At 37.1% G+C, this 21,016-nt stretch overlaps 1 protein-coding gene and 1 long non-coding RNA gene across 12 annotated transcripts in view; one reads left to right on the top strand and one right to left on the bottom strand.

Annotated features, from left to right (window-relative positions):
- The window catches only part of LOC144578074 (uncharacterized), a 44,036-nt gene that overhangs the window by 20,322 nt on the left and 2,698 nt on the right, over positions 1-21,016 (top strand). The window lies entirely within an intron of this gene.
- The window catches only part of SESN3 (sestrin 3), a 68,847-nt gene continuing 56,444 nt past the window's right edge, over positions 8,614-21,016 (bottom strand). For all 11 annotated transcript variants that reach the window (XM_078339913.1, XM_078339914.1, XM_078339915.1 and 8 more), the window contains 3 exons: positions 20,656-20,846; positions 18,459-18,603; positions 8,614-16,385 (listed from right to left, as the gene is read on the bottom strand). In XM_078339913.1, the coding sequence (XP_078196039.1) occupies positions 16,299-16,385; positions 18,459-18,603; positions 20,656-20,846 (423 nt within the window). In that variant the 3' untranslated portion in view covers positions 8,614-16,298. The remainder of the gene's footprint in view (positions 16,386-18,458; positions 18,604-20,655; positions 20,847-21,016) is intronic.

Below are 21,016 nucleotides of genomic sequence, written 5' to 3'. Positions count from 1 at the left end.
AGAGCTCTGGATTTCTGTGTCTCTCTCGCTGGGTGTTATGTGCTGGAGTTGTATCTATTTAGCCATCTTGGATCCCCTCGGCCCCACCCCTTTTTAATCTCTCACCTTCCCAGTTATTCCCTGTGCCTCATCTAGGGTCCCTCCCCAGCGATGTCTCCTGGCCTCAGCCTAGAGGAGCTGCTTCTGTCAGAGATTACTCTATAAGAGGCATCCCCCAACCCTGGGCCACAACTGGAGACCTAAGTGCTGCTTGCACCCTGGCCAGGCTGGACAACCACACTTCTCTTGAACATTACCCAGAATCTCCACTTTGATCAAGTGGTAAGAAGCATCCTTCTCTCTTGCTCAGAAGTCCCATGGCTGTCTGGACCGTGCCTCTCACTGAGTCGTTGGTCCATTCACAGGGTATATCTCTTTCATCTCACCAAGGTCAGCACTGGACAAATTCATGAAGGAGATGCAATTTGTCAGAAGTGCTCATGACCACAGGGAGGCTCATTTCATGCACACTGCTGTAAATTGGCACAACATTTCTGAAAAGCAATTTAGAAATGTGTATCAAGAGTATTAAGGGTGTTTTTGTCGTTTGAGAAATTCCATTTCGGTAACTTCCATTTCAAAAGCAGTTTCTAGCAGATTCGTAATGGGGAGTTTATTTTCACCTTGGGAAATCCATCTTTGATGTCGTGTCTTCTGAATTCCATTTGATTTGCTCCTTTAATAACTTCATGAAACTCTGTCAGTTCCCCAGTTATATATGGAGCACAGAAAGAGAGTGTAGGCAGTCAAGGTGGATTTAAGGCTGTGTAACTCTGTGAGTAATATTGTCTAAGAGAGAGGCTGCTCCCAAAAGACATATGGTTTCCAAAAGCAGACTGGTGTGGTGCTGAGTGAATAAACATTGTGTGGGGATCTTGTAAAACGGGAAATTTTATGAGCCCCTCACCTCCCATTCTGATTCAGCAAGTCATGGTGGTTTCCAGGAATGTCTATTTTTAACATGATTTCCTGTAGATTTTGATGCTCAGATAGAGGTCTGATAATCACAGTTTAGAATGTAATCTACCATAGTCTATTTCATTTTTAAGAAATTCTACTAGATCTTATTTTCATGGAATATTGTATTTCACATGGGATTCATGCATTCAAAAAATATCTGAAATACTAGACAAGCATTCTCACTGCCAAGTTACAGGGAGGAGTGTCATTACAAAAAATACTACGTAACCCATATGCCACACTTTTAAGTGCGCACACTGCATACAGATATGGAGAAATCTAGAATGACTTCAGTCTGCAACGTATTCTGCTCAGTAGCAAGCAGAGGCACTTTGTTTTTTTTCCTAGGGGTCATGTGACAATGGGCGCCTGCTTCTATTTCCCCTTTCCAGCACTTCTTAGGCCCCATCCTAAAGAGGTGGTCTTAGAAAAAGCTATGTTTCTTTTTTCTCATTTCTGCCTAATTCAACTGTTGTCTTTCCAGTCCACCTGTAGGCCAGTTTGGTACATCAGAGCTGCAATTATTTTTGCTGTTAGAAAGATAATCTTTTGGGTAGAGTTAATACAATTATGGCCAGTGGTTCTCAAAATGTATCATGCATTGAAATCACCAGGAACACTTTTCAAAACCGAATGCCCTGGATGCACCTCAGTCCAGTTACATCAGCATCTCAGGGTGAGGGTTGGTTCTCACGTCCTCAGATGATTCTAGGTGCAGTATGGTTGAGAATTACTAATTTGGCCTAAGTTCCACCTGGGGTAGCAATAAATGTAGCAAGGGCCAGGTGTGGTGGCTCATTCCTGTAATCCCAGCACTTTGGGAGACTGAAGAGAGTGGATCACAAGGTCAGGAGATCAAGACCGTCCTGGCTAACATGGTGAAACCCCATCTTTACTAAAAATATAAAAATTAGTCAAGCTTGGTAGCAGCTACCTGTAATCCCAGCTACTAGGGAGGCTGAGGCAGGAGAATCGCTTGAACCTGGGAGGTGGAGGTTGTAGTCAGCCGAGATCACATCACTGCACTCCAGCCTGGGTGATAGTGCGAGACTCCATCTCAAAAAAAAAAAAAAAAAAAAAAAAAAAAAAGGTGTAGCCTGAACTTGAACTTTCATTGAAAAGTCGGGAGAAAAAGCTGTCTTTCCCTTGTGCCCTACCCCTTTCATGATTTCATGATTGCCTCTGTGGCCACTTGTCCTCCTGTGGTTTGGTTTGCTTTTTTTTTAATTCTTTTTTTCCCTTACAGTCTTCCATTATTCTTCTATGGTATGTACCTGTATTGAAGTTTTATCACTTTTAGACCTGGAAAGCTCCTTTTATAATCTAAGCATTTTTCCTTGGAGTGTGGCCATGTTATCCAGGATACTTTAAAAAAAAAATGGAGGTTCCTGGTCCTTGCACTGTACTCACTAGATCAGAACCTTTCTCTCTCTGTCTCTCTCTTTCTCTCTGTCTATGTATTTACACATATAGGGATTTGTTAGAGAAATTGGTTCACATGATTATGGAGGCTGAGAAGTCCCACATTAGGCCATATGCAAGCTGGAGAGTGAGAGAAGTCACTGGCATGGCCCAGTCCATGTCCAAGGGCTTCAGAGCCAAAGAAGCCAATGGCGTGGCCTAGCTCTCAGTTTGAAGGGGAAGGCCGAGACTCCAGGGAGCCGCCAGTGCAAATTTCAAAGTCCAAAGGCCAGAGAACCTGGAATTCTGACATTCAAGAACTCCGGGTAGGAGAAGGGCATCCTAGCTCCAGAAGAGAAAGTAAGAATTTGCCCTTCCTCCATCTTTTTGTTCCATCTAGGCACCCAGCTGATTGGATTGGATGGCACCTGCCCATGCTGAGGGCAGACCTTACCCACTCAGTCCACCAACTCAAACACCAATCTCCTTCAGAAACACCCTTGGAGACACAACTGGGGCAGCCCAGTAATTCTAGTGAAATGCCAGAGCACTTGATTTTCCCTTTCAGCAGAAGAGGGATGGACTCAGTGCCACTGAAGTGCTGAGGATAATTAATGCTTGAGGAGCTATCAGGGTATCCTTTAGCCCAATCAAGTTGACACACAAACTCAACCGTCACACTCGGTGATTCTTATATTCGAATGTTTGAGTATTTCTGTCCTAATTGCACCAGTCCACTTACAGATACAGTCATGCTTAGGGTCTAAAACACTGAGGGCGAAGGCTTAAGAACAAGCTTGACTGGGCGCAGTGGCTCACACCTGTAATCACAGCACTTTGGGAGGCTGAAGTGGGCAGATCACAAGGTCAAAAGATTGAGACCATCCTGCACAACATGATGAAACCCCATCTCTACTAAAAAATACAAAAATGAGCTGAGCGTGGTGGCACCTGTAGTCCCAGCTACTCAGGAGGCTGAGGCAGGAGAATTGCTTGAACCTGGGAGGTGGAGATTGCAGTGAGCCGAGATCTTGCCACTGCACTCCAGCCTGGCACCTGGAGACAGAGCAAGACTCTGTCTCAAAAAAAAAAAGAACAAGCTTAATAGGAATGTGATACATTTCAACTACACAAAGGCGAACATTCTGAGGGCAGAGATGAGCAAAGAGCTGATTATTAAGTTACCAACTATAGTGACTCTAGTTTAGAGATATAAGTAAAAATCCCTAAGACTATCCAGGGCCATCCTTAATAGATGGTGACATAAGGAAGAAATTTTCCAATCCAGCTTTTCTATGGGTAAAGCACTGACTATCTCCAGCATTTACATTCTGTCCGTTACTTATTGCTACAACAATGCTGTACTGTGTAATATACAACCAGAAAACATCAATGGTGCATGCACGATAGTAAATATCAAGTTTTGCTCATGAGTCAGTGGATTAACTGGGTGATTTTGCTGGTCTAACTGGGTTTGATGGGGTACCTCCATGAGTTTGCAGTCAGTTCTAGGTAAGCTAGTTGACTTTACTGGTTTTGAGTTTTCTCATGTGTCCTTAGCCTTTGCCAGAGTATCTGGGACAACTGAGCTTGCTCCAGGTGGCTCATTCTCCAGCAGCCTAGCCCAGGCATGGCAGGATCCAGAAAGAGAGAGAAAGTGGAAGCATGCAGTCTCTTAAAGCCTAGGTCTGCGGCTTGTACAGTGTCACTTCTGCTGCCTTCTATTGGCCATTTCAAGTCACAGGATGAGGCCAGATCCAATAGTGGAGAAATAGACTCTACCTCTTGATGAGAGAACTTATAAAGTCACATTCCAAAATGTGTGAATATGGATTTATGCAAACAATCAGCTTCATCCACTGGGGCCAGTTATGTAAACAATCAACTGCATCCGTCACCCAAGCTTCACCTGTTTACCTAATGCGTAGTTATAAGGCATTAAGTTCTGAAGGTTATCATATTGCTCCCAGGCATCAGAAGAGTTGGTGTGCACATACCTGGCAAGGTAAGGCCTTGCACATCAACAGTTTGCTTTGAGTATCTTATGCTTTATCAGTGATGTACATCAAGGGGGATATGCAATGTATTCAGGAAATTATTCAAGATATTCAGAAAATTCCCGCGTACTCAACAGATGCATTCTGGTTACCTTGAAGATCCTGTCTTTATGCTGCTCCGAAATTCTAGACTGTCTCTGATTGCCAAGAAGATGCTGTTGTTTCAAAGTGGGACACATCATTGTGCATTGAATATGGCTCCATTTAAAATCTGCTCAATCTGGCTTTCACTTCCTTTTCTAAATGAAGAAATACAAATCCCTTGGCCTACAGCCTTCAGACACTGCACTGTCTGACTGAACTCTACTATCCGAATTCGTCTTGTGACGTGAAGTCCTGCTGAACACCACACTCTAGATTTTTGTTTCCTCTGTCTCTTTTACCTTCAACGTGATGTTCCTCGGTCTCTGCAAATTCAAATCTTAATACAGTGTCTTCTTAAATATGGCCTTCTGCTTAAAAAACCCTTCACTGATAACCCCAGACAAAAGTGTGTTTCCTCTTTATGTTTCAAAGAGACGGAAAAAATAGCAAGTAAACTCCGACGAATTTGAGAACAGTTCTACCATTCACTTACTGTTAGACTTAGACATGGTGCTTAATTTTGCTACACCTATTTTTCTTAACTTTCTAAAATGGGGATAATACCCACCTGCAGGGTAATTATGATAAAAATACTGTATTTAAAGTTCTAACATTTACAAGGTCCTTGATAAATGATGGCTGTTTTTATGACCCCATACACAAGTAATTACCTTCTTATTTTCTATATTAATACCCAACCAATGCCTGTGTTATTGTCGCTCCCTGCGCTTCCCTCTTCTTAAGGACAGGAGTTATGTCTTCCTTCTGATTACTTTTCTCTGCATTTTACAGATGAGGAAACTGAGGAACCACAAGTTTAAGTAACTTGTTTAAGGCCAGACAGTTGGCAGTACTGGAGTTGAGATTTGATTATATTTTAGGAACTGCTTTCTAAACCCCTATCCTGTATATACTGCCTTGTCTTAGCCTGGCTTCCCCCGGGAAATAAAGCCTGAGACCAATGTTTATTTGAGACTGGGTTGAAGGAAGCAGGCGGGAGTGAAGGACAGGGGGAGTAAAATAGGAAAGGGACAACTGATAGAGTTGGACTGGTGCTCGATCCCACCAAGCCCTCTAAGTTTCAAAACTGTGGCTTGGGGAATGAACGGAAGCACCGGTTATGGGTTAACCAGAGTTAACTTCTTGCACTTTTGGTTGTGCATACTTAGTGGAAAGGCTGTAACCTCTGGCATCCTACCAAAAGCACTCAGGGAAGCCCCAAGGCAGGAGGCCAGAAGCCAGCAGTCCAGGGCCACAAGAGCAGTATCTATGAAAATTGGTCAAAAGCTTGCAGAGAATTGGTTGCCACCATACCAGCACTGAAGTTAAAGATGGGCAAGGTGACTGTAAAGGGGTGTGCAAGAGGTGTGCACTACATGCCTCTTAGCAAGGAGAGAGTCAGTGTGTACTGAAAAGTACTGTAACCAGGAGAGTTTTCGTGAATTTCACCGTGATGTGAAGATGACTGATTTATTTTAGGAGCATACCTGTGGAGGAAGGATTATTAAGAATTTTTGTCAAGGCCTGTTGCAGTGGCTCACGCCTGTAATCCCAGCACTTTGGGAGGCCGAGGCGAGTGAATCACTTGGCATCAGAAGTTCAAGATCAGCCTGGCCAACATGGTGAAACCCTGTCTTTACTAAAATACAAAAATTTTGGTGGTGCATACTTAGTGGAAAGGCAGTACCCTCTGGCATCCTACCAAAAGCACTCAGGGAAGCCTGAGTGCTTGGGCATGGTGGCGGTGCCTATAGTCCCACTACTCAGGTGGCTGGAGTGGGAGAATCACTTGAACCCATGAGTTGGAGGTCATGTTGAGCCAAGATCAGGCTATTGCACTCCAGCCTGGGTGACAGAGTGACTCCATCTCAAAATAAATAAATAAAAATTCTTGCCCTCAAATTCCTTTTAAAGAGTTTTATGGGAAGACTTGGGCTCACTTGTGTTTTGAAACATGTCAAGTAGGTGAGATTATGAGAGAAGAAACATTTTCTGAGATGTTCTTCTAAATCCACTGAAAGGGAAGCCCGTGTTAGAAAGTTATATGCATTAAAAACTATGACTTGAATTCATAATTCTTTTTTTTTTTTTTTTTGAGATGGAGTCTTGCTCTGTCACCAGGCTGGAGTACAGTGGTGCAATCTCGGCTCACTCCAACCTCCGCCTCCTGGGTTCAAGCGATTCTTCCACCTCAGCCTCCCGAGTAGCTGGGAACACAGGCGTGTGCCACAACACCCGGCTAATTTTTTTGCATCTTTAGTAGAGGTGGGGTTTCATTGTATTGGCCATTGAATTCATAATTCTTACCATACATTAGAACATTCCTAAAATAGAAATGCAACACAGGTTTAAGTTTTCCTGAGTGTTCTTTAGGATCAGCCCTATTGTTCTCTTAGAATTTTTAGACTTTAAATTTACAGGTACTGATTTTATCTCTTGGTCTGTGAATCTTCCCCTCAGGGACCATCCTTTGAATAAAAAGTCCATTTAGGACTCGAGGAAAAAATATATATTTTTAAAAATTAAAATCATTGCAAATAAACCAGAAAGGAAAGTTATCTAACCTTGTCTGGAACATGGATTATCCTTTTACTTTTCAGTAAAATGTCACGTAGATAGCGTGGTCACTTATATTATTCAACAAGAAACTTAAGCTGAATTAAGGTAGTGAAGTTCAATAGAAAAAATGATGTCAGGAAGGCCAGAGTTTGAATCTCCACTGTGCCATTTCTAAAAACTGTGCCAACTCTTAGGCAAGTAAAGCTTTCTATGACTTAATTTTCTCATCTATAAAATGAAGACAACATCATTGCAAAATTATTGCGGGGATTTGTTCTTCACAAAGTTGTGAGGATTAAATGAAATTGTATATGTGAAAGGACAAAGTACACACATAAATGTGAATTTTTTTTTTACTTTAAAAATGACTCAAAGTTAATAAATTCATGGGAAAACTAGTGTCAAAAAGCCTAATTTTGAATCAGGAGAGAACTTGTAGAAGGACTGGGTTGTTAGCTGAGTTTGGCCCAATGTGCTCTGTCCTTGGTCTCCCGCTGGGGTTGCATATTATGGAAAAAAAAACCAAAACTTTTTTTTCTTTTTTCTTTTTCTTTTTTTTTTTTTAGAGAGACAGGATCTCACTGTGTTGCCCAGACTGGTCTTGTACTCCTGGGTACAAGCGATCCTCCTGCCTCGGCCTCTCAAAGTTCTAGGATTACAAGTGTGAGCCACCACAACCAACCAAAAAAATAGATTCTAATCAGCAAGCAGCTGGTTTCCACTGATCTTCCATTACAGCTAGACACATGGCACAAAGGACGAGATCTTGCCTTTGTGATAAATTTTTATGTAATATGTGAACTAAGATAAATGAAAAGTCAGGTTCCTTAGAAAACCTTGCACAAGACTGCACATCCCTTATAGCTTCCCAAAAGCCTATTTTACATTCCTTAGAAGTCCTATCACCACTACACCGTACACATGTATCATCTTCCTCTCTCCGTTAATTTTTCCTTCTATTTTATATGAAATAACAACACTATTCTCTGGGCTTGTCTATCCAAACTCATTGTGCTATATATTTCAAATACATTAGTACCCATCACCTAATTCTTAACCATCCAAGTAGCTGTTACTCCTGATAGAATGTAGTGCAGAAATTAAAGATCATAGAGATTAATTTGCTTTCAAGGTTGCAAAGCTAGAAGAATATGAAAAAAATAGGTTTTGGAATCCAGGCCCCGACCCTATGTTCAGTGCCTTGTTCTAATTATTGCTTTGGTTAACAAGAGATAATACTTAAGTTAATTTGCCTCTTGCTGAGATCACAACTGATATTTTAAAATGTAACAGTAACTATACATTTTGCACACCTTACACTATCGCAATATTCCACCAATGGAATATTGAGTGATAAGAACTATCACCAGGAAACTATGGGTCAGGAAAAATACAGTGAAAATAATGACTCCTATAATTCTGGTATCTTTAGGAATGCATGTCTCAGTAATCAAGCAGAAATAAACCAAGCGAGAATGCCACTCAAATATAAATAAACAAAGTAGGCAAATGATTGGTGTTCAGTTTTGCCAATTTTATTGAACCAATAAAATTCCTACTAATAACAATGAAATAAATTTCTGCAAGTATAAATGTGATACAGTTTAACAAAACCCATTGTTCTGTACCTATAAATAGATTTTTAAAATGTCATAAAAAGTGCAGTTATGAATTGTTAACATGTTAATACACAGTTCCTTTATTTCAAATGTGTTTGTCTTGACTCACTAACAGTTCCTTCTGCATCTGTCCAAATAATATTACCCATCCCTCCAAAAAAAAAGGCATTAAAGCACTAGAATATTACAGATAAACTGATCCATTTAGGTCAGTTTTAGTCAGAACTGTAAAATCAGCAACATAAGAAAAACAAAACCAAGTAATATATACGAAAAGCTTTCTTGGGTTCTACAACCTTCTTAACTGCTGACTTATGTGGAGGGCATTAAGAGTTGAAAAGGCTTATATGGTTAACTACCTAGACTATAACTACAGGAGGGTCTGGTTTGCCAGAACAAGTTTAAAGTGGCTGTTTATTAAGTTTGCTATTTTCAGAATAGAAACTATAAATATAAGACTGCCATTTGACATTGAAACTTGTGTGAATCCTAAATTGCATCAATTATCTATTTGATAAAAGCTTATTCTAGTTTAAAACCTTATAGAGTAAGATATATAGAGCAGTCTTAAAGATCACGTCATCTGCCTTACATTAGTCCACTCGTGCTTCGTAAAAAAAAAAAAAAAAAAAATTACAGTAACAAAGCACAGGACTACAAAGGCAAAAACATCACAGCTTCTGATTACATTGAATAAAAAGTACCAAGGAACGCAGAAGATAATTCTGTATTAATACTGATGAATTAAAGAACTATAATAGACGTTTCACAGCATGCTACATATATCGCTCACAACTTAAGGATAAATGTCTAACGTTGAAAGTCAAGAAGTTGGCAATCTGATTTCATGTGCAATTCAGCTACCAAGTCTTAATATATACATTCATTATGTAGCTGTCCTGCAAAACCAGGATTTTTTTTTTAAAAAAAAGAGTTTTCAAGTTCAACTTCTATTTCATAAGTTAAAAGATACATCCAGTTCTTCCATGATCAGGAAAGTTATTTTCAGGCTTAAAGGAGCTAATCCAAGTAGCAAGGCCATGTTCCAAGTTGACCTGACAGGTTTCTTTATTACCTTGCTCAGGCTGCATGTGTATGTGCCTATACTAGCAGCACTGAGAAGATGCCAAACTGGCTGTGGTTTGCTTTCTATATCTCTTATTTTGGGTTGAAAAGAGTAAATGTGAAGAGAAAAAGGAAGAGGAAACTATATTTTCTCTCTACAGAAGACTAAATAATGCAAAGGAAATATTTTATACTAGATACATAGTTTGGATCACTTTCTTGGTGAACAAGGGTACCATTTAACTTTTACCTTAGAGAACCAGCGAAATTCAGAAAGCAGAAATCTCTCAACATTACAAAGGAAACTTCTTGGCCACCCAACTAATAGATTTCTTTTATTCTACCTTTTGATCCTTCCTTATTAGACTTGGGGAGCCAGTTGAAAATGTGCAACGATATTAATTTAAGAAAGATGTATGTTAAGTTTTATTCTGTTTCATAATATATGGACTTAACTAATCGGGATTTGTGCACAATATTTTAACACTAGAGACCAGAGAGATTCTCTCCGATATTTTTTCGGTAGAAATTATACATTCTTTTTTTTTTAAGAGGTTAACTTGAGGGGTGCAAGAAAATAAGACTGTTTTAGCAAAATTTACATAACAAAAATTCTATTCATATTTAGACTTACTAATGTTTGATGTCCTATAAACTGTAAAATTGGGTATTTCTTCTAAAGGCTATTTTGTGGTATGCCCTGCACTATTTCCGCAAGCATTCAAAAGAATCAGATATTCATTCTGTTTCCCCCCATATACATATATAAATATATTTTTTTCATTCTGTACTTCATGGCGGTACAGTCATAATTAGGTTAAAGCTAAAATGAACACTTCATGGCATATGATTTAATACAAACCACCTCATTCAGTCTCCATTATTAAGTCTCATACCTTAACTAGGACATCAATTCATTCCCGAGCCCTTAAAGCCATTTATTGGATACTACTATCAGGTTGAGTTGCTCATGAATGAGATGGAGAACACCCAAGTATCACAAGAAATAATAATAATCTATACTTTCAAACAGGATGGTTCATCAGGTCAGACAACCGTCTATAGTGTCCCATGTTAGAAACCTGACATAATTTAACATCTCTGAACAACCTCAAGTGCACCTAGCTGGAGAGGAAGAACTATTACATCTTCTTCCTCTTTGCATTTCCTCTTCCTTCTGTATATACCTGATATGTGGCTAGGAGAATAAAGACTACAAACTCAATGCATTTTCTTTTCATCCCATAGAACATTTTTTTCCTCCCGTAAGAACAAGATAGGAACAGAAGTTGGAGGCTTAGTCTAACAAAAGCCAGTCAAACCCTTATGGCCCCAATCTTGTGGTATTTTTATCTATTTTATAAATCAAATGGGCTTCTGTGATCCCATGGGACCATCTAAATACCCTTTGCCTTATGTCCTTCTATTAGCAATGTGTTCCAAGGCCCAAACACCACCAATAAAACAAATGTCTGGAACATCACCCTATTTGTATGCCAGAAATTTTCCATTCCACTCAAGGGTTACAAGTTATTCTGGATTGCTGGAGAATTTTGACTTTACATTCAAATAGCTTGGACTAATAACAGTATTCATAACCTAATACAAATCCAAGTTAGGATGGCAATTCAGTCACTTTAAAATCCTGCTAAATACTTAATTCTGCATAATAGAAATAGTTCAATTTCTGTATCATGTATAAATATAAAGATTCCTAGATAAAGGCAAAAAATTTTATGATTTATTTAAAATATGGAAGTTGTATTACTGAACAACAGTGAGTGAATCCATGAAAAGGTTGGATACTCTGAATTTATAGGCTCTTTGGGGATGAGGTAGAGGAGAGCAAGATATTTCGGCAGCTTGGAAAGGGGTAGAACAGAATAGGGTGACACGATTTACACTTGATACTGCATAACATCTGGTAGGGTGTCTAGGGCAAAGGTTAGCCAAAATATAGCTGGATGGTTGAGGGGTTTAGAAGGAGTTGGGGTGAATTCATAGTTTCAATGAATGGAGAAAAAGGAACTCAGAAAAGTAAATGCTGGTGACTATCAGCAGGTGGCTGGTGATGTTTGGTTTTGATTGCGAAAGCTGTTCAGACCAACATGGGCTGAGGGAAGGGGAGGAGAGTGAGCATGTAGAGGTTGAGGCACTTGGAGGAAGAAGAAGCAGGCAGGGAAGGGTGGACTGAATGCAGGTAGGAGCACCCACATGGGAAATATTTTCTCTAGATTAGGTGTATGATGCTGAGGGCAGCCACACTCTTAGCACTATGTTCCTTGTATTTTTTGAAAACGTTTCCTTCCTCATAGGGCTCTGCCTTGACATATACCTCTACCTCTATTATCCATTTCACCCCAGCTCTAGATCTCACCTGGGCATATTCTAGGTCTGTTAACTAAGCCAAATTAGCATTGAATTAAGCTCCACATACAGTGGGCATGTAAGTTCTGTTGACTGAGATAAATACATTCATGTTACAGTACTGCTTTGAAGAGAGACTATTTACTTTGATTCTCAGTCTCCAGAGGGATATAATAGGGAAACACAGTTTACATTGACGGCCACCTAGAATAGGTTCTGATTACATAAATTAGGTAACTTAAAACTCAATCTGAACAGAGGAGCGACATCTTTCAGTTTGCTGTTGAATTGTATGACTAAGCAAATGTCATATAGTATTTACATAGTATTATTGTTATATATTCTTTACTCCATGTAAGACCATCTCTTTGCATAAAAGCAGTCCTATTAAAGAGAAGAATTTAAGGTCTTGCTTTCCAGAGAAATGATTTAGAATTGTCTTTCAAATACAACCTAAAACACTTTATTTTGCTAACACAGTGCAAATCATTTTTATAACATGCACTAAAATTTATTTTTTCCATGATGAATTGTCCTTAGAGTTGAAAAGGATCTTACCATCATATAGGCATACACTCTCCCTTCACTAAAAATGGTGAACTATTTAAAGTACAGATCCTTGTTGATCATTTTATTTTGCTGTGGCATAGAAATCTAAGATTTTGGATTTTAAAAAAACTTTATAAGGGGGAAAAGGAAAAAGAAGCTCTGGAATAATAATTAGCTTTCAGACACATTTAAAATCTTTAGGAGACATTATAACAAATAGGAGCTCTGGTTCAAATTTTATAGGATTCTTATATAAAACTTATATTGAGTTTTCTGTTGTAAAAACAGCCCTGTGTTCTTCTGCCATTATTTGGGCTTAAAACTATAATTATAGGCCAAGGCCATGCCCCAGGTTCCATGTTAGCCATCTTTTATTTTAAAAATACTCCAAATGGGACAAATTTGTACTGGGACTGAGACAATGTACTTAGTTCAGAAAGGTGAAGGAGGTAATAAGCTGTCTCAAAAGCCTCTTTTCCTCTTATGGTCACACATCCACCTGAAGAAGCCTCGTCTGAAGAAGCCAATGAGGCACCTGCCTGGCTACTCCCATAGTCAGGTGTGTCAAATAACAGATTATTTTCAGATGGGAGAGTATCTCAGTATTTCTTAATGTGATCTAGAAATTACAAATTATCATTGAAGCTGGAAATCTTGAAATTCCCAAGTAAATAGACATTATTCAAGCATACACAACAGTGGACTATTAGACTAATTTTAACATAATAAGCAAAGAATTAAAGAATTCACATTCACATGTGCTTTTCTCACGTACACTCGCACATTTAAGTTTGGCACAATGTGAGCGCAAGGTGGAGATTAGCATATTGCATAATCACATCATTATACCAATTGAACCAGATATCTCTTTTTAAAAATATCACATTTTAATATAAAAAGCTATACTATAAATTACTACATAGTAAATTCAATACTCTGAAAAAATACCACCCTGGAAAACCGCATCAGATTTCAAGTTTGCATTGGATAAAGAGAGTTAACAGCAAACTCGTTGTAAAACGGTATTCACAACCTGAAATGCTGTGCATGCTGCGTAGTAGTAGGTGCTTTAGCACCTTCAGAAGTCAATTCTTCTAGGCTGGTTCACTGAGGTTCATAAATATATTGTTTTTTGTTTTTGTTTATAGTTCCAAGTCAACTTTTTTTCCTGACTATTGATGAAATAGATCAACGCTGAGCTAAAAAGAAACTTTGCAAGGAAAGAGATCTATTAAAGGCACTAATATTTTCATAGCCTAAACTCCAACAATTTACATTTCCAGGGAAAAAAATAAACAAAAACTAAGTGGCCATTTTAGTTACTTAAACCTTGTTTCCCCTTTTGGTCTAAAGCTCATACGATGTTCTGTGAGAATTTCTCCTTCTTTTCAATACATACAAGTCATTTTTTATCCTGTTATACAGTTCACCTGCACAAAAATATAGGGCTATTAAATGAAAGCACATAGTAAAAAACAAATTCAAGAATAAAAGACATCCTCAACTGGAGAGTTGTAAAGTTAGGGAAGTCAAATGGACATTTATGTTGCCATTTGTGTTTTGCCATTCTCCTATTTTCTTTGTATTACAGATCTACATAATGTGATATTGAATAAAACATATGGCATATGTAATAAAACAAAAGAGATATGGCACAAATTCTCTGAATAATCTCTTTAAATAAATCACCCTGTCTTTAAAAATATTAATGATTTTTTTCCTCACATGGAAGATTTCAAACAGGATCCTGGAATCTAAAATTGCAGAACTACCTTATGTTAATAAGTTTACAGTCATCTTTGTTTTCCTATCTAGAACAAAATTTAAAAGAAAGCAACCCAATGTATTGTACCAGAAGAGGATGATAAATGGAAGAGGAAAATGATTTAATGAAATAGTAGTTCACAATTCTTTCACAAAAGAAAAGTTAAATCCTGTATCACAAGTAAGTCTAAAATGAAATCTTTGAGGGAACTCTAACAGAACATTTTACCTCTATTATTTACTATGAAAAAAATGGATATGTTTTCAAATATTAGCATGTATGTGTACAATTCAAGTCACCCTTAACTAACCAAAAAGTATTTAAAAAGCAGTGCAGTTGTGTCCTACTGGATAGTTGTAAGCATCTCTTTAGGCACTTCACTGGTTCGTTGACATAATACAAATTAAAGCTATAAACACATAATGTTGTGCTCTCTGAAGATAGTCTAATCAAGCAACGTAAACCAATGCAAAAATGTGACTTTTTGGCCGCTTATTCCTCCCCTATGACTTGTTATCTTTTTTAAATCAATTGTCCAAGGAAATTTTTATGGGGAAGGGAAGGGAATGCTTTGGCATTGTGAAAGGAACATTGTTCAATCCCAGTAAGGTAAAACTGAAAACAGCCTGTGCAATAAAGAAATTTGAAAAAATTTCTTTATGGCTCTGTTTAAAAGGACACTTTTGCAGTGACATGACGGGGAAAGTTTAATTGAGTATTTTTTGAACATATTGCACTCTGTTTTTTTGTTCAATCACATTAATGCATAGAAACACAATTTTTACCTTTGAATAATAAACTGTCTAACCTATTATAACAAGAAAAATCATGGAAAATAATTTCTAAAAGCCTAACAGGAAAAAAATAGGCATATTAACCTTCCTTTGCTTAACAAAATATAGAAAAAAACTACGAGAAGGGAAAAATGTGCAAAGAAAATTTTTGGTCAGTCTTGTGTGGGTACAGGTTTATATGTGCCAACTAAATGAACTATAAGCAGCACTGTGAGCACAGATTATTTAAGATGACTGAGGATTACTGTCAGTGATAGGATTCTGTATAATTCCACTTTTAATATATACATCTGATAGGAAAACTGAAACTTCTGTTTTAGAAGAGAAAGAAAATAGCTGAATTTGGCATTTCAGTAGCATGCTATAGAATTCATCATCATTAATTTCACATTAAATTATGGACAATGGCTGTATCACATTTCATGTTATCACCAATAGCAGTAAAACAACAAATGAACAAACAAACAAAAAAAACAGTGCCTGACAAATAATCTCCTGGGGACACAAATAGGTGTCCAGTGAGCAGCTTGGTTCAACAGCGCATGCTTTCCTCCACCAGATTTAGGACACAACCTTAAAATTTTAGAATGACCAGAGAGGTCATTCTTTGCTGAATTCCAACATCTGAAAAACAATTGCTTGAGCAGATTGTAAGCGCTTGTCCTTATTGTTTAAAAAAAAAAAAAGGGCGAGGTTGGGGGGAGAAAAAATACACATACACACAACCCAAAAGCGCTGAAGTTAAGCATTAATAAGCCAGATTTGTGATTTATGATCAGTATCCAAAACTCCAACTATAAACAATGCAAAGTAGTGCTCCTCAGTATTATTTTTGCAATTGTTAGTAATGTTAAGCATCAAGGAAAATAAAACACATCATTGCACATTACAGCCGCAAAAAACAAAAACGAAAAACAAACGGCTAAACTTTGACACTAGATAACTGAATAATTTTTGATGCTATATCACAAATAGCTTCTGATGTTTATCTTATGTAAAAAGTCTTTACACATGTTTGACATTTTCCTTGGGTGATACTTCAGGTCAAATGCCGAGTTATGGCACGAAGAGCATAAAGAAGTTCAGCTTGCATTCGTGCTTCCATTAAAAGTAGATTGACGTGAACCTAGAAGCGAAAATGTTATCAGTTTAGTAACCATTATAAATACCTAAAAAACTTGAGACTTTTCTCATACATTAGACATTCACAAAGGTTTTTTATGTGTATATAAGCAATATACAAACACACGCCTAGGCATATTTGTCCCTGTTCATGATGCAACACTCAAACCTGTGTCTGTAAAAAATGGCTCTGCGAGCAGTAAAAATAACCCATAAAATCTAAAAAATTCTGATAACTTTACAAAAATAAAACTTTATTCAATAAAGTCAATCTTTTGGATTATAAACAAAAAATCGGCCATTCTTTTTTTTTTTTTTTTTTACAGTTTAAGCTTATCCTGAAAATGCTTTAAACAATTTTCCAAGTATTTACTTGAAAGATACTAAATTGAAAATCTGATGCTTAAACTTTCTTATTAGTGTTTGATACTTGTTAGACATACATAGCTTCCCTAGAACATTTCTTTTGGAGTCACATCTCAGCTAGTAAGTTAAAATGAGTATCCATAAGTTTTCAAAATTTACTACAAAAAATGTTTTAATATTATATTATTTTGATATATTTCTACCAGTTGGCTATGTGGTTGAATATATTCTCCTGATGAGTAAAGAGAATTTCTAGTTACAATGCAGAAAAGGAAGAAAATCTAGAGCAAACATATAAATAGGGGATAAAGACCCATCAGGGAGAAATGCTAGACATAAAATGGGTATTTACCTGATGTGATTGGCTCTAAGACTTCAAAAAATCTGTTAGGTACTGAGGCCATAACATTCTCTGCTAAGATCATACAGTTTATTAGTGAATGTTTCCTTAAAAAATTTTCTTACTCTCAAGCTTCGAAACTGTGGTATAAAGGAGATTCTTGAATTTAAAGGTTAAAAGACCTAGGACTTAAGGCCAACTTTTATACTATGATGTTGATAAAGATCCTTAACATTTATTAGGTTTTAACTTAATGTTACCTATATATTTCTTTCAAATAAATATTTTTATGTAACAGTATATTTGGCTCAAAGGTCCTCAATTATATAGTCAAAATACTAAATTACTATGATGGGGTAAGAAACTATTGTCTTTCTTTTTTTTTTGAGAGACAGTATCTTGCTCTATTGCCCAGGCTGGAGTGCAGTGGAGTGATCTCAGCTTGCTACAAACTCTGCCTCCCAGGTTTAAGTGATTCTCCTGGCCTCAGCTTCCCAAGTAGCTGGCCATGCACAACCATACCCAGCTAATTTTCGTATTTTTTAATAGAAATGGGGTTTCACTATATGTTGGCCAAGGTGGTCTCGAACTTCTGACCTCAAGTGATCTACCCTCCTTGCCCTCCCAAAATGCTGGGATTATAAACATGAGCTACTGCACCAGTCAAAACCATTTTCTTAATAGGTTAACTCTAGTGGTTAAAGAATCTCTAAATGGAATATAATATATAATTACACCTAACACAAAATTTCAGTAGGTCTGATTTGTATTAATAGAACTGTACACAGTTTTCAAATGTACTTTGAAGATATCAATACTTAGATCTAGTATTTCAAAGGTTCATGCTAAATACTATGTTGAACAAAGCATATAACCAAAATTGGGTTATTATTCAATAAACCTGAATTTAAAGAACATTTTAAAAACCCAGATAGTGGTCAGGCATGATGGCTCACACCTCTAATCCCAGCACTTTGGGAGGCTGAGGTGGGTGGATCACCAGAGGTGAGGAGTTCAAGACCAGCTTGACTAACATGGTGAAACCCTGTCTCTACTAAAAATACAAAAAATTAGCTGAGTGTGGTGGCAAGTGACTGTAATCCCACCTACTTGGGAGGCTGAGGCAGGAGAATTGCATGAGCCCGGGAGGCAGAGGTTGCAGTGAGCCAAGATTGCACCACTGCACTCCGGCCTGGGTGACAGAGCGAGACTCTGTCTCAAAAAACAAAACAAAAACCCAGATAACCAGATGATGCCACTTCCACCTAAATGGCAATAATTTATCAATATTTTCATGTGTCATTTTTAATAACCATGACTTCCTATCTGAAGAACTGTCTATAGTATAGTGCTTAACACTGAAACACTTACTTTTTCTGAGTGTTTGAACTGCCGCCAGTAACTATCATACATGCGCTTTGTAGTTCTCTCAGGATAGCAGGTCACTGTCTTAATGTAAACCTTCAAGCTTCTTTCAAGTAATTGATTAACTTCTCCATAATCATAGTCATCATACCTATGAGCAATATAACAGCTTTATAATGACAAAATCAAAATATTTAATTTATAAAGTTATGGACATTTATTGTTTAGTAATTAAATACTAAAAGCTTATTAATCAATTGAATCAACAAATGTTTACTGAGTGCCCATTGTGTGCCATGCATCCTTCCAGGCAATAGTGATATATTAGTGAACAAAATAGACAAAAATTCTTGGTCTCATGGAGCTTAAATTTTGTTGAAGAAAAAAGGAAAACCAATTAAAAAGATAAACACATTGTAGTCAGATGGTGATATCTGCCAGGGAGAGGAAATGGAACTTGGTCTGGGAGGAGAGGGGTTGTTATTTTAAACAGGGTGAGCAGGAAGGCTTCTCTGAAAGGTTGATACTTGAACAAATACCAGATGGTGATAAAGAAGTAAGTGTTAAGTTCTTGAGGTAGGAGTCAAGTGTTTCAGGGAAGAGGGAGTAATCACCGAGTCCCATGCTGCCAAATATTCAAGTAAGATAACTGGGAACTGACCACTGGAAGTAGCTATATGGAGGTCACTGGCAACCTTGGTAAGAGCAGTTTTGTTGGTTGATAGGGACAAAAGCCTGATGCTGTGAACAGATTGAAGAGAGAATGGGAGATAAAAAAAACAGTGACAATAAAGATACACAATTTTGTCAGTGAATTGCTTTGCATGAAAGCAGAAAAATGAGGCCATAGGCCAGAGGGAAATGAAAGGTGAAACTCAGATTTTCTTTAAAGATGGGAGAAATTAAAAGTGTGTTTCTATGCTGATAGGAAAGATCCAATAAAGAGAATAAAGCTGATTATGCTGGAGAAAGAAGGGAGTGTTGCTAGAACTAAGATCTTTAGAAAATGAGAAATGGGATTTTGTGCATAAGTATATAGGAACACAGTAATAACAGCAGAGACAACAGAGTAAGTGAGCACAGTTGCAGACAGGTAGGTAAATGTAGTATTGGGAGCTTGTGGAATTTCTCTGTTATATTTCAGTTAATTTTTAATCCAAATATAATGCTTAGTTTTTAAAAAAAGAATATCTTGATGAATTTATGTAAGCTTCATTTTGTAGCATCCAACAGATAAATATACCCACTATAACATTTGTTGCCTATATACAATACATATTTATCGCATTTAAACTGAGCTCCACAGTGTTTATTTTTCTTAAGTAGGTAGACATTATGTATATGTGTTTTAAAATGTATTGACTCTTTGATAACATTGTCTAGCATGGTAAATGGACAAATAGCTTGGTTATTACATACAACCATAATCTTTTACATGGAATATTGTGTTGTTGTTGATTTATCAGTAAATTTTGGAGTTCTTTAGCTAAAATTATAAAAAATACTTAACACATTGAATTCGAATTCTCATAAAGTCTTTCTGATCTGTGATCAAGTTGAATATATTTGTAACAGTAATTCTTTTCTGTCTGCTAATCTCTCTCCATAAAAGCCTCAAAATCACAACTCAAAGAGGCATATTCTCCAAAAAGTGCTTTCTTGATTAGACTTCAATCTCATTTACTCAGTGTCCTCTCAGTGCTAATGTTCTAAATTTAGAGGCCATTAATTTATATTGGCTGATATGTTTCATTTCAGTGTTAGATGACCTTATATAAGCTTATGAAGGCACAATCTATTCTACTTTTGTTTGTACCCTAATTACCATTCCTTAAAAAATAAATTTTAGAAAACAAAACTATACAAACCACAATTTATTATAGTGATCTAATGGGACACTACACATGTTTTTTTAAAACTCATCTATTCTTCCAGGAAGGATTCTCAAATTTGATCTAATTCTATCCTATCCCCAATGACTACTGATGCTTTTTTCCCTCCATAGTAAATTTATATGTGCGTCAATGTTAAGATTCATAACACTTAAGAAAAATGATTCTCCATAAAGTGAAATTTTTAAAATCAGAAGTCTACTTATAATATTTTCTTCCCAGAGTCATATACTGCTAAACAGGACAAAAATAAAACTCATGCTGGAAATTTCACTTAGAGATGTATAAAACTGTCTCTACAATGAACGTACCTGATTCCAAACATACAGTGAACATAGTTAAATAAAGCTCTGCGCAGCATGGTTGTGTCAACATCCTCATGGGTGGCCATAGTGTTATATGTGAGATTGTAGACCATCCGAAACTTTTCATCAAGAAGATGCCCAATGTCAGAATAAAGTCTGTTCACCAGGGAGAACCCATGATTTTCCCAGGTATAGTCCTAAAAGAATAAAATGTATTTAATTACAAAGTGGGCATTTTCCATGTAAATTCTATGTCTTTATTAAATACAACTAATGAAGCAAGTATATGAGGAGATTTCTAATTGAGTTCTAGGTTTGCAGCTTTACTAAGGTTTTACCAAGAACCCTTCATATCTGTTAGATCAGA

This window comes from Callithrix jacchus, chromosome 10 (genome assembly GCF_049354715.1).
Source record: "Callithrix jacchus isolate 240 chromosome 10, calJac240_pri, whole genome shotgun sequence".
NCBI lineage: Eukaryota > Metazoa > Chordata > Mammalia > Primates > Cebidae > Callithrix > Callithrix jacchus.
This window is presented reverse-complemented; position numbering and strand designations above follow the sequence as displayed.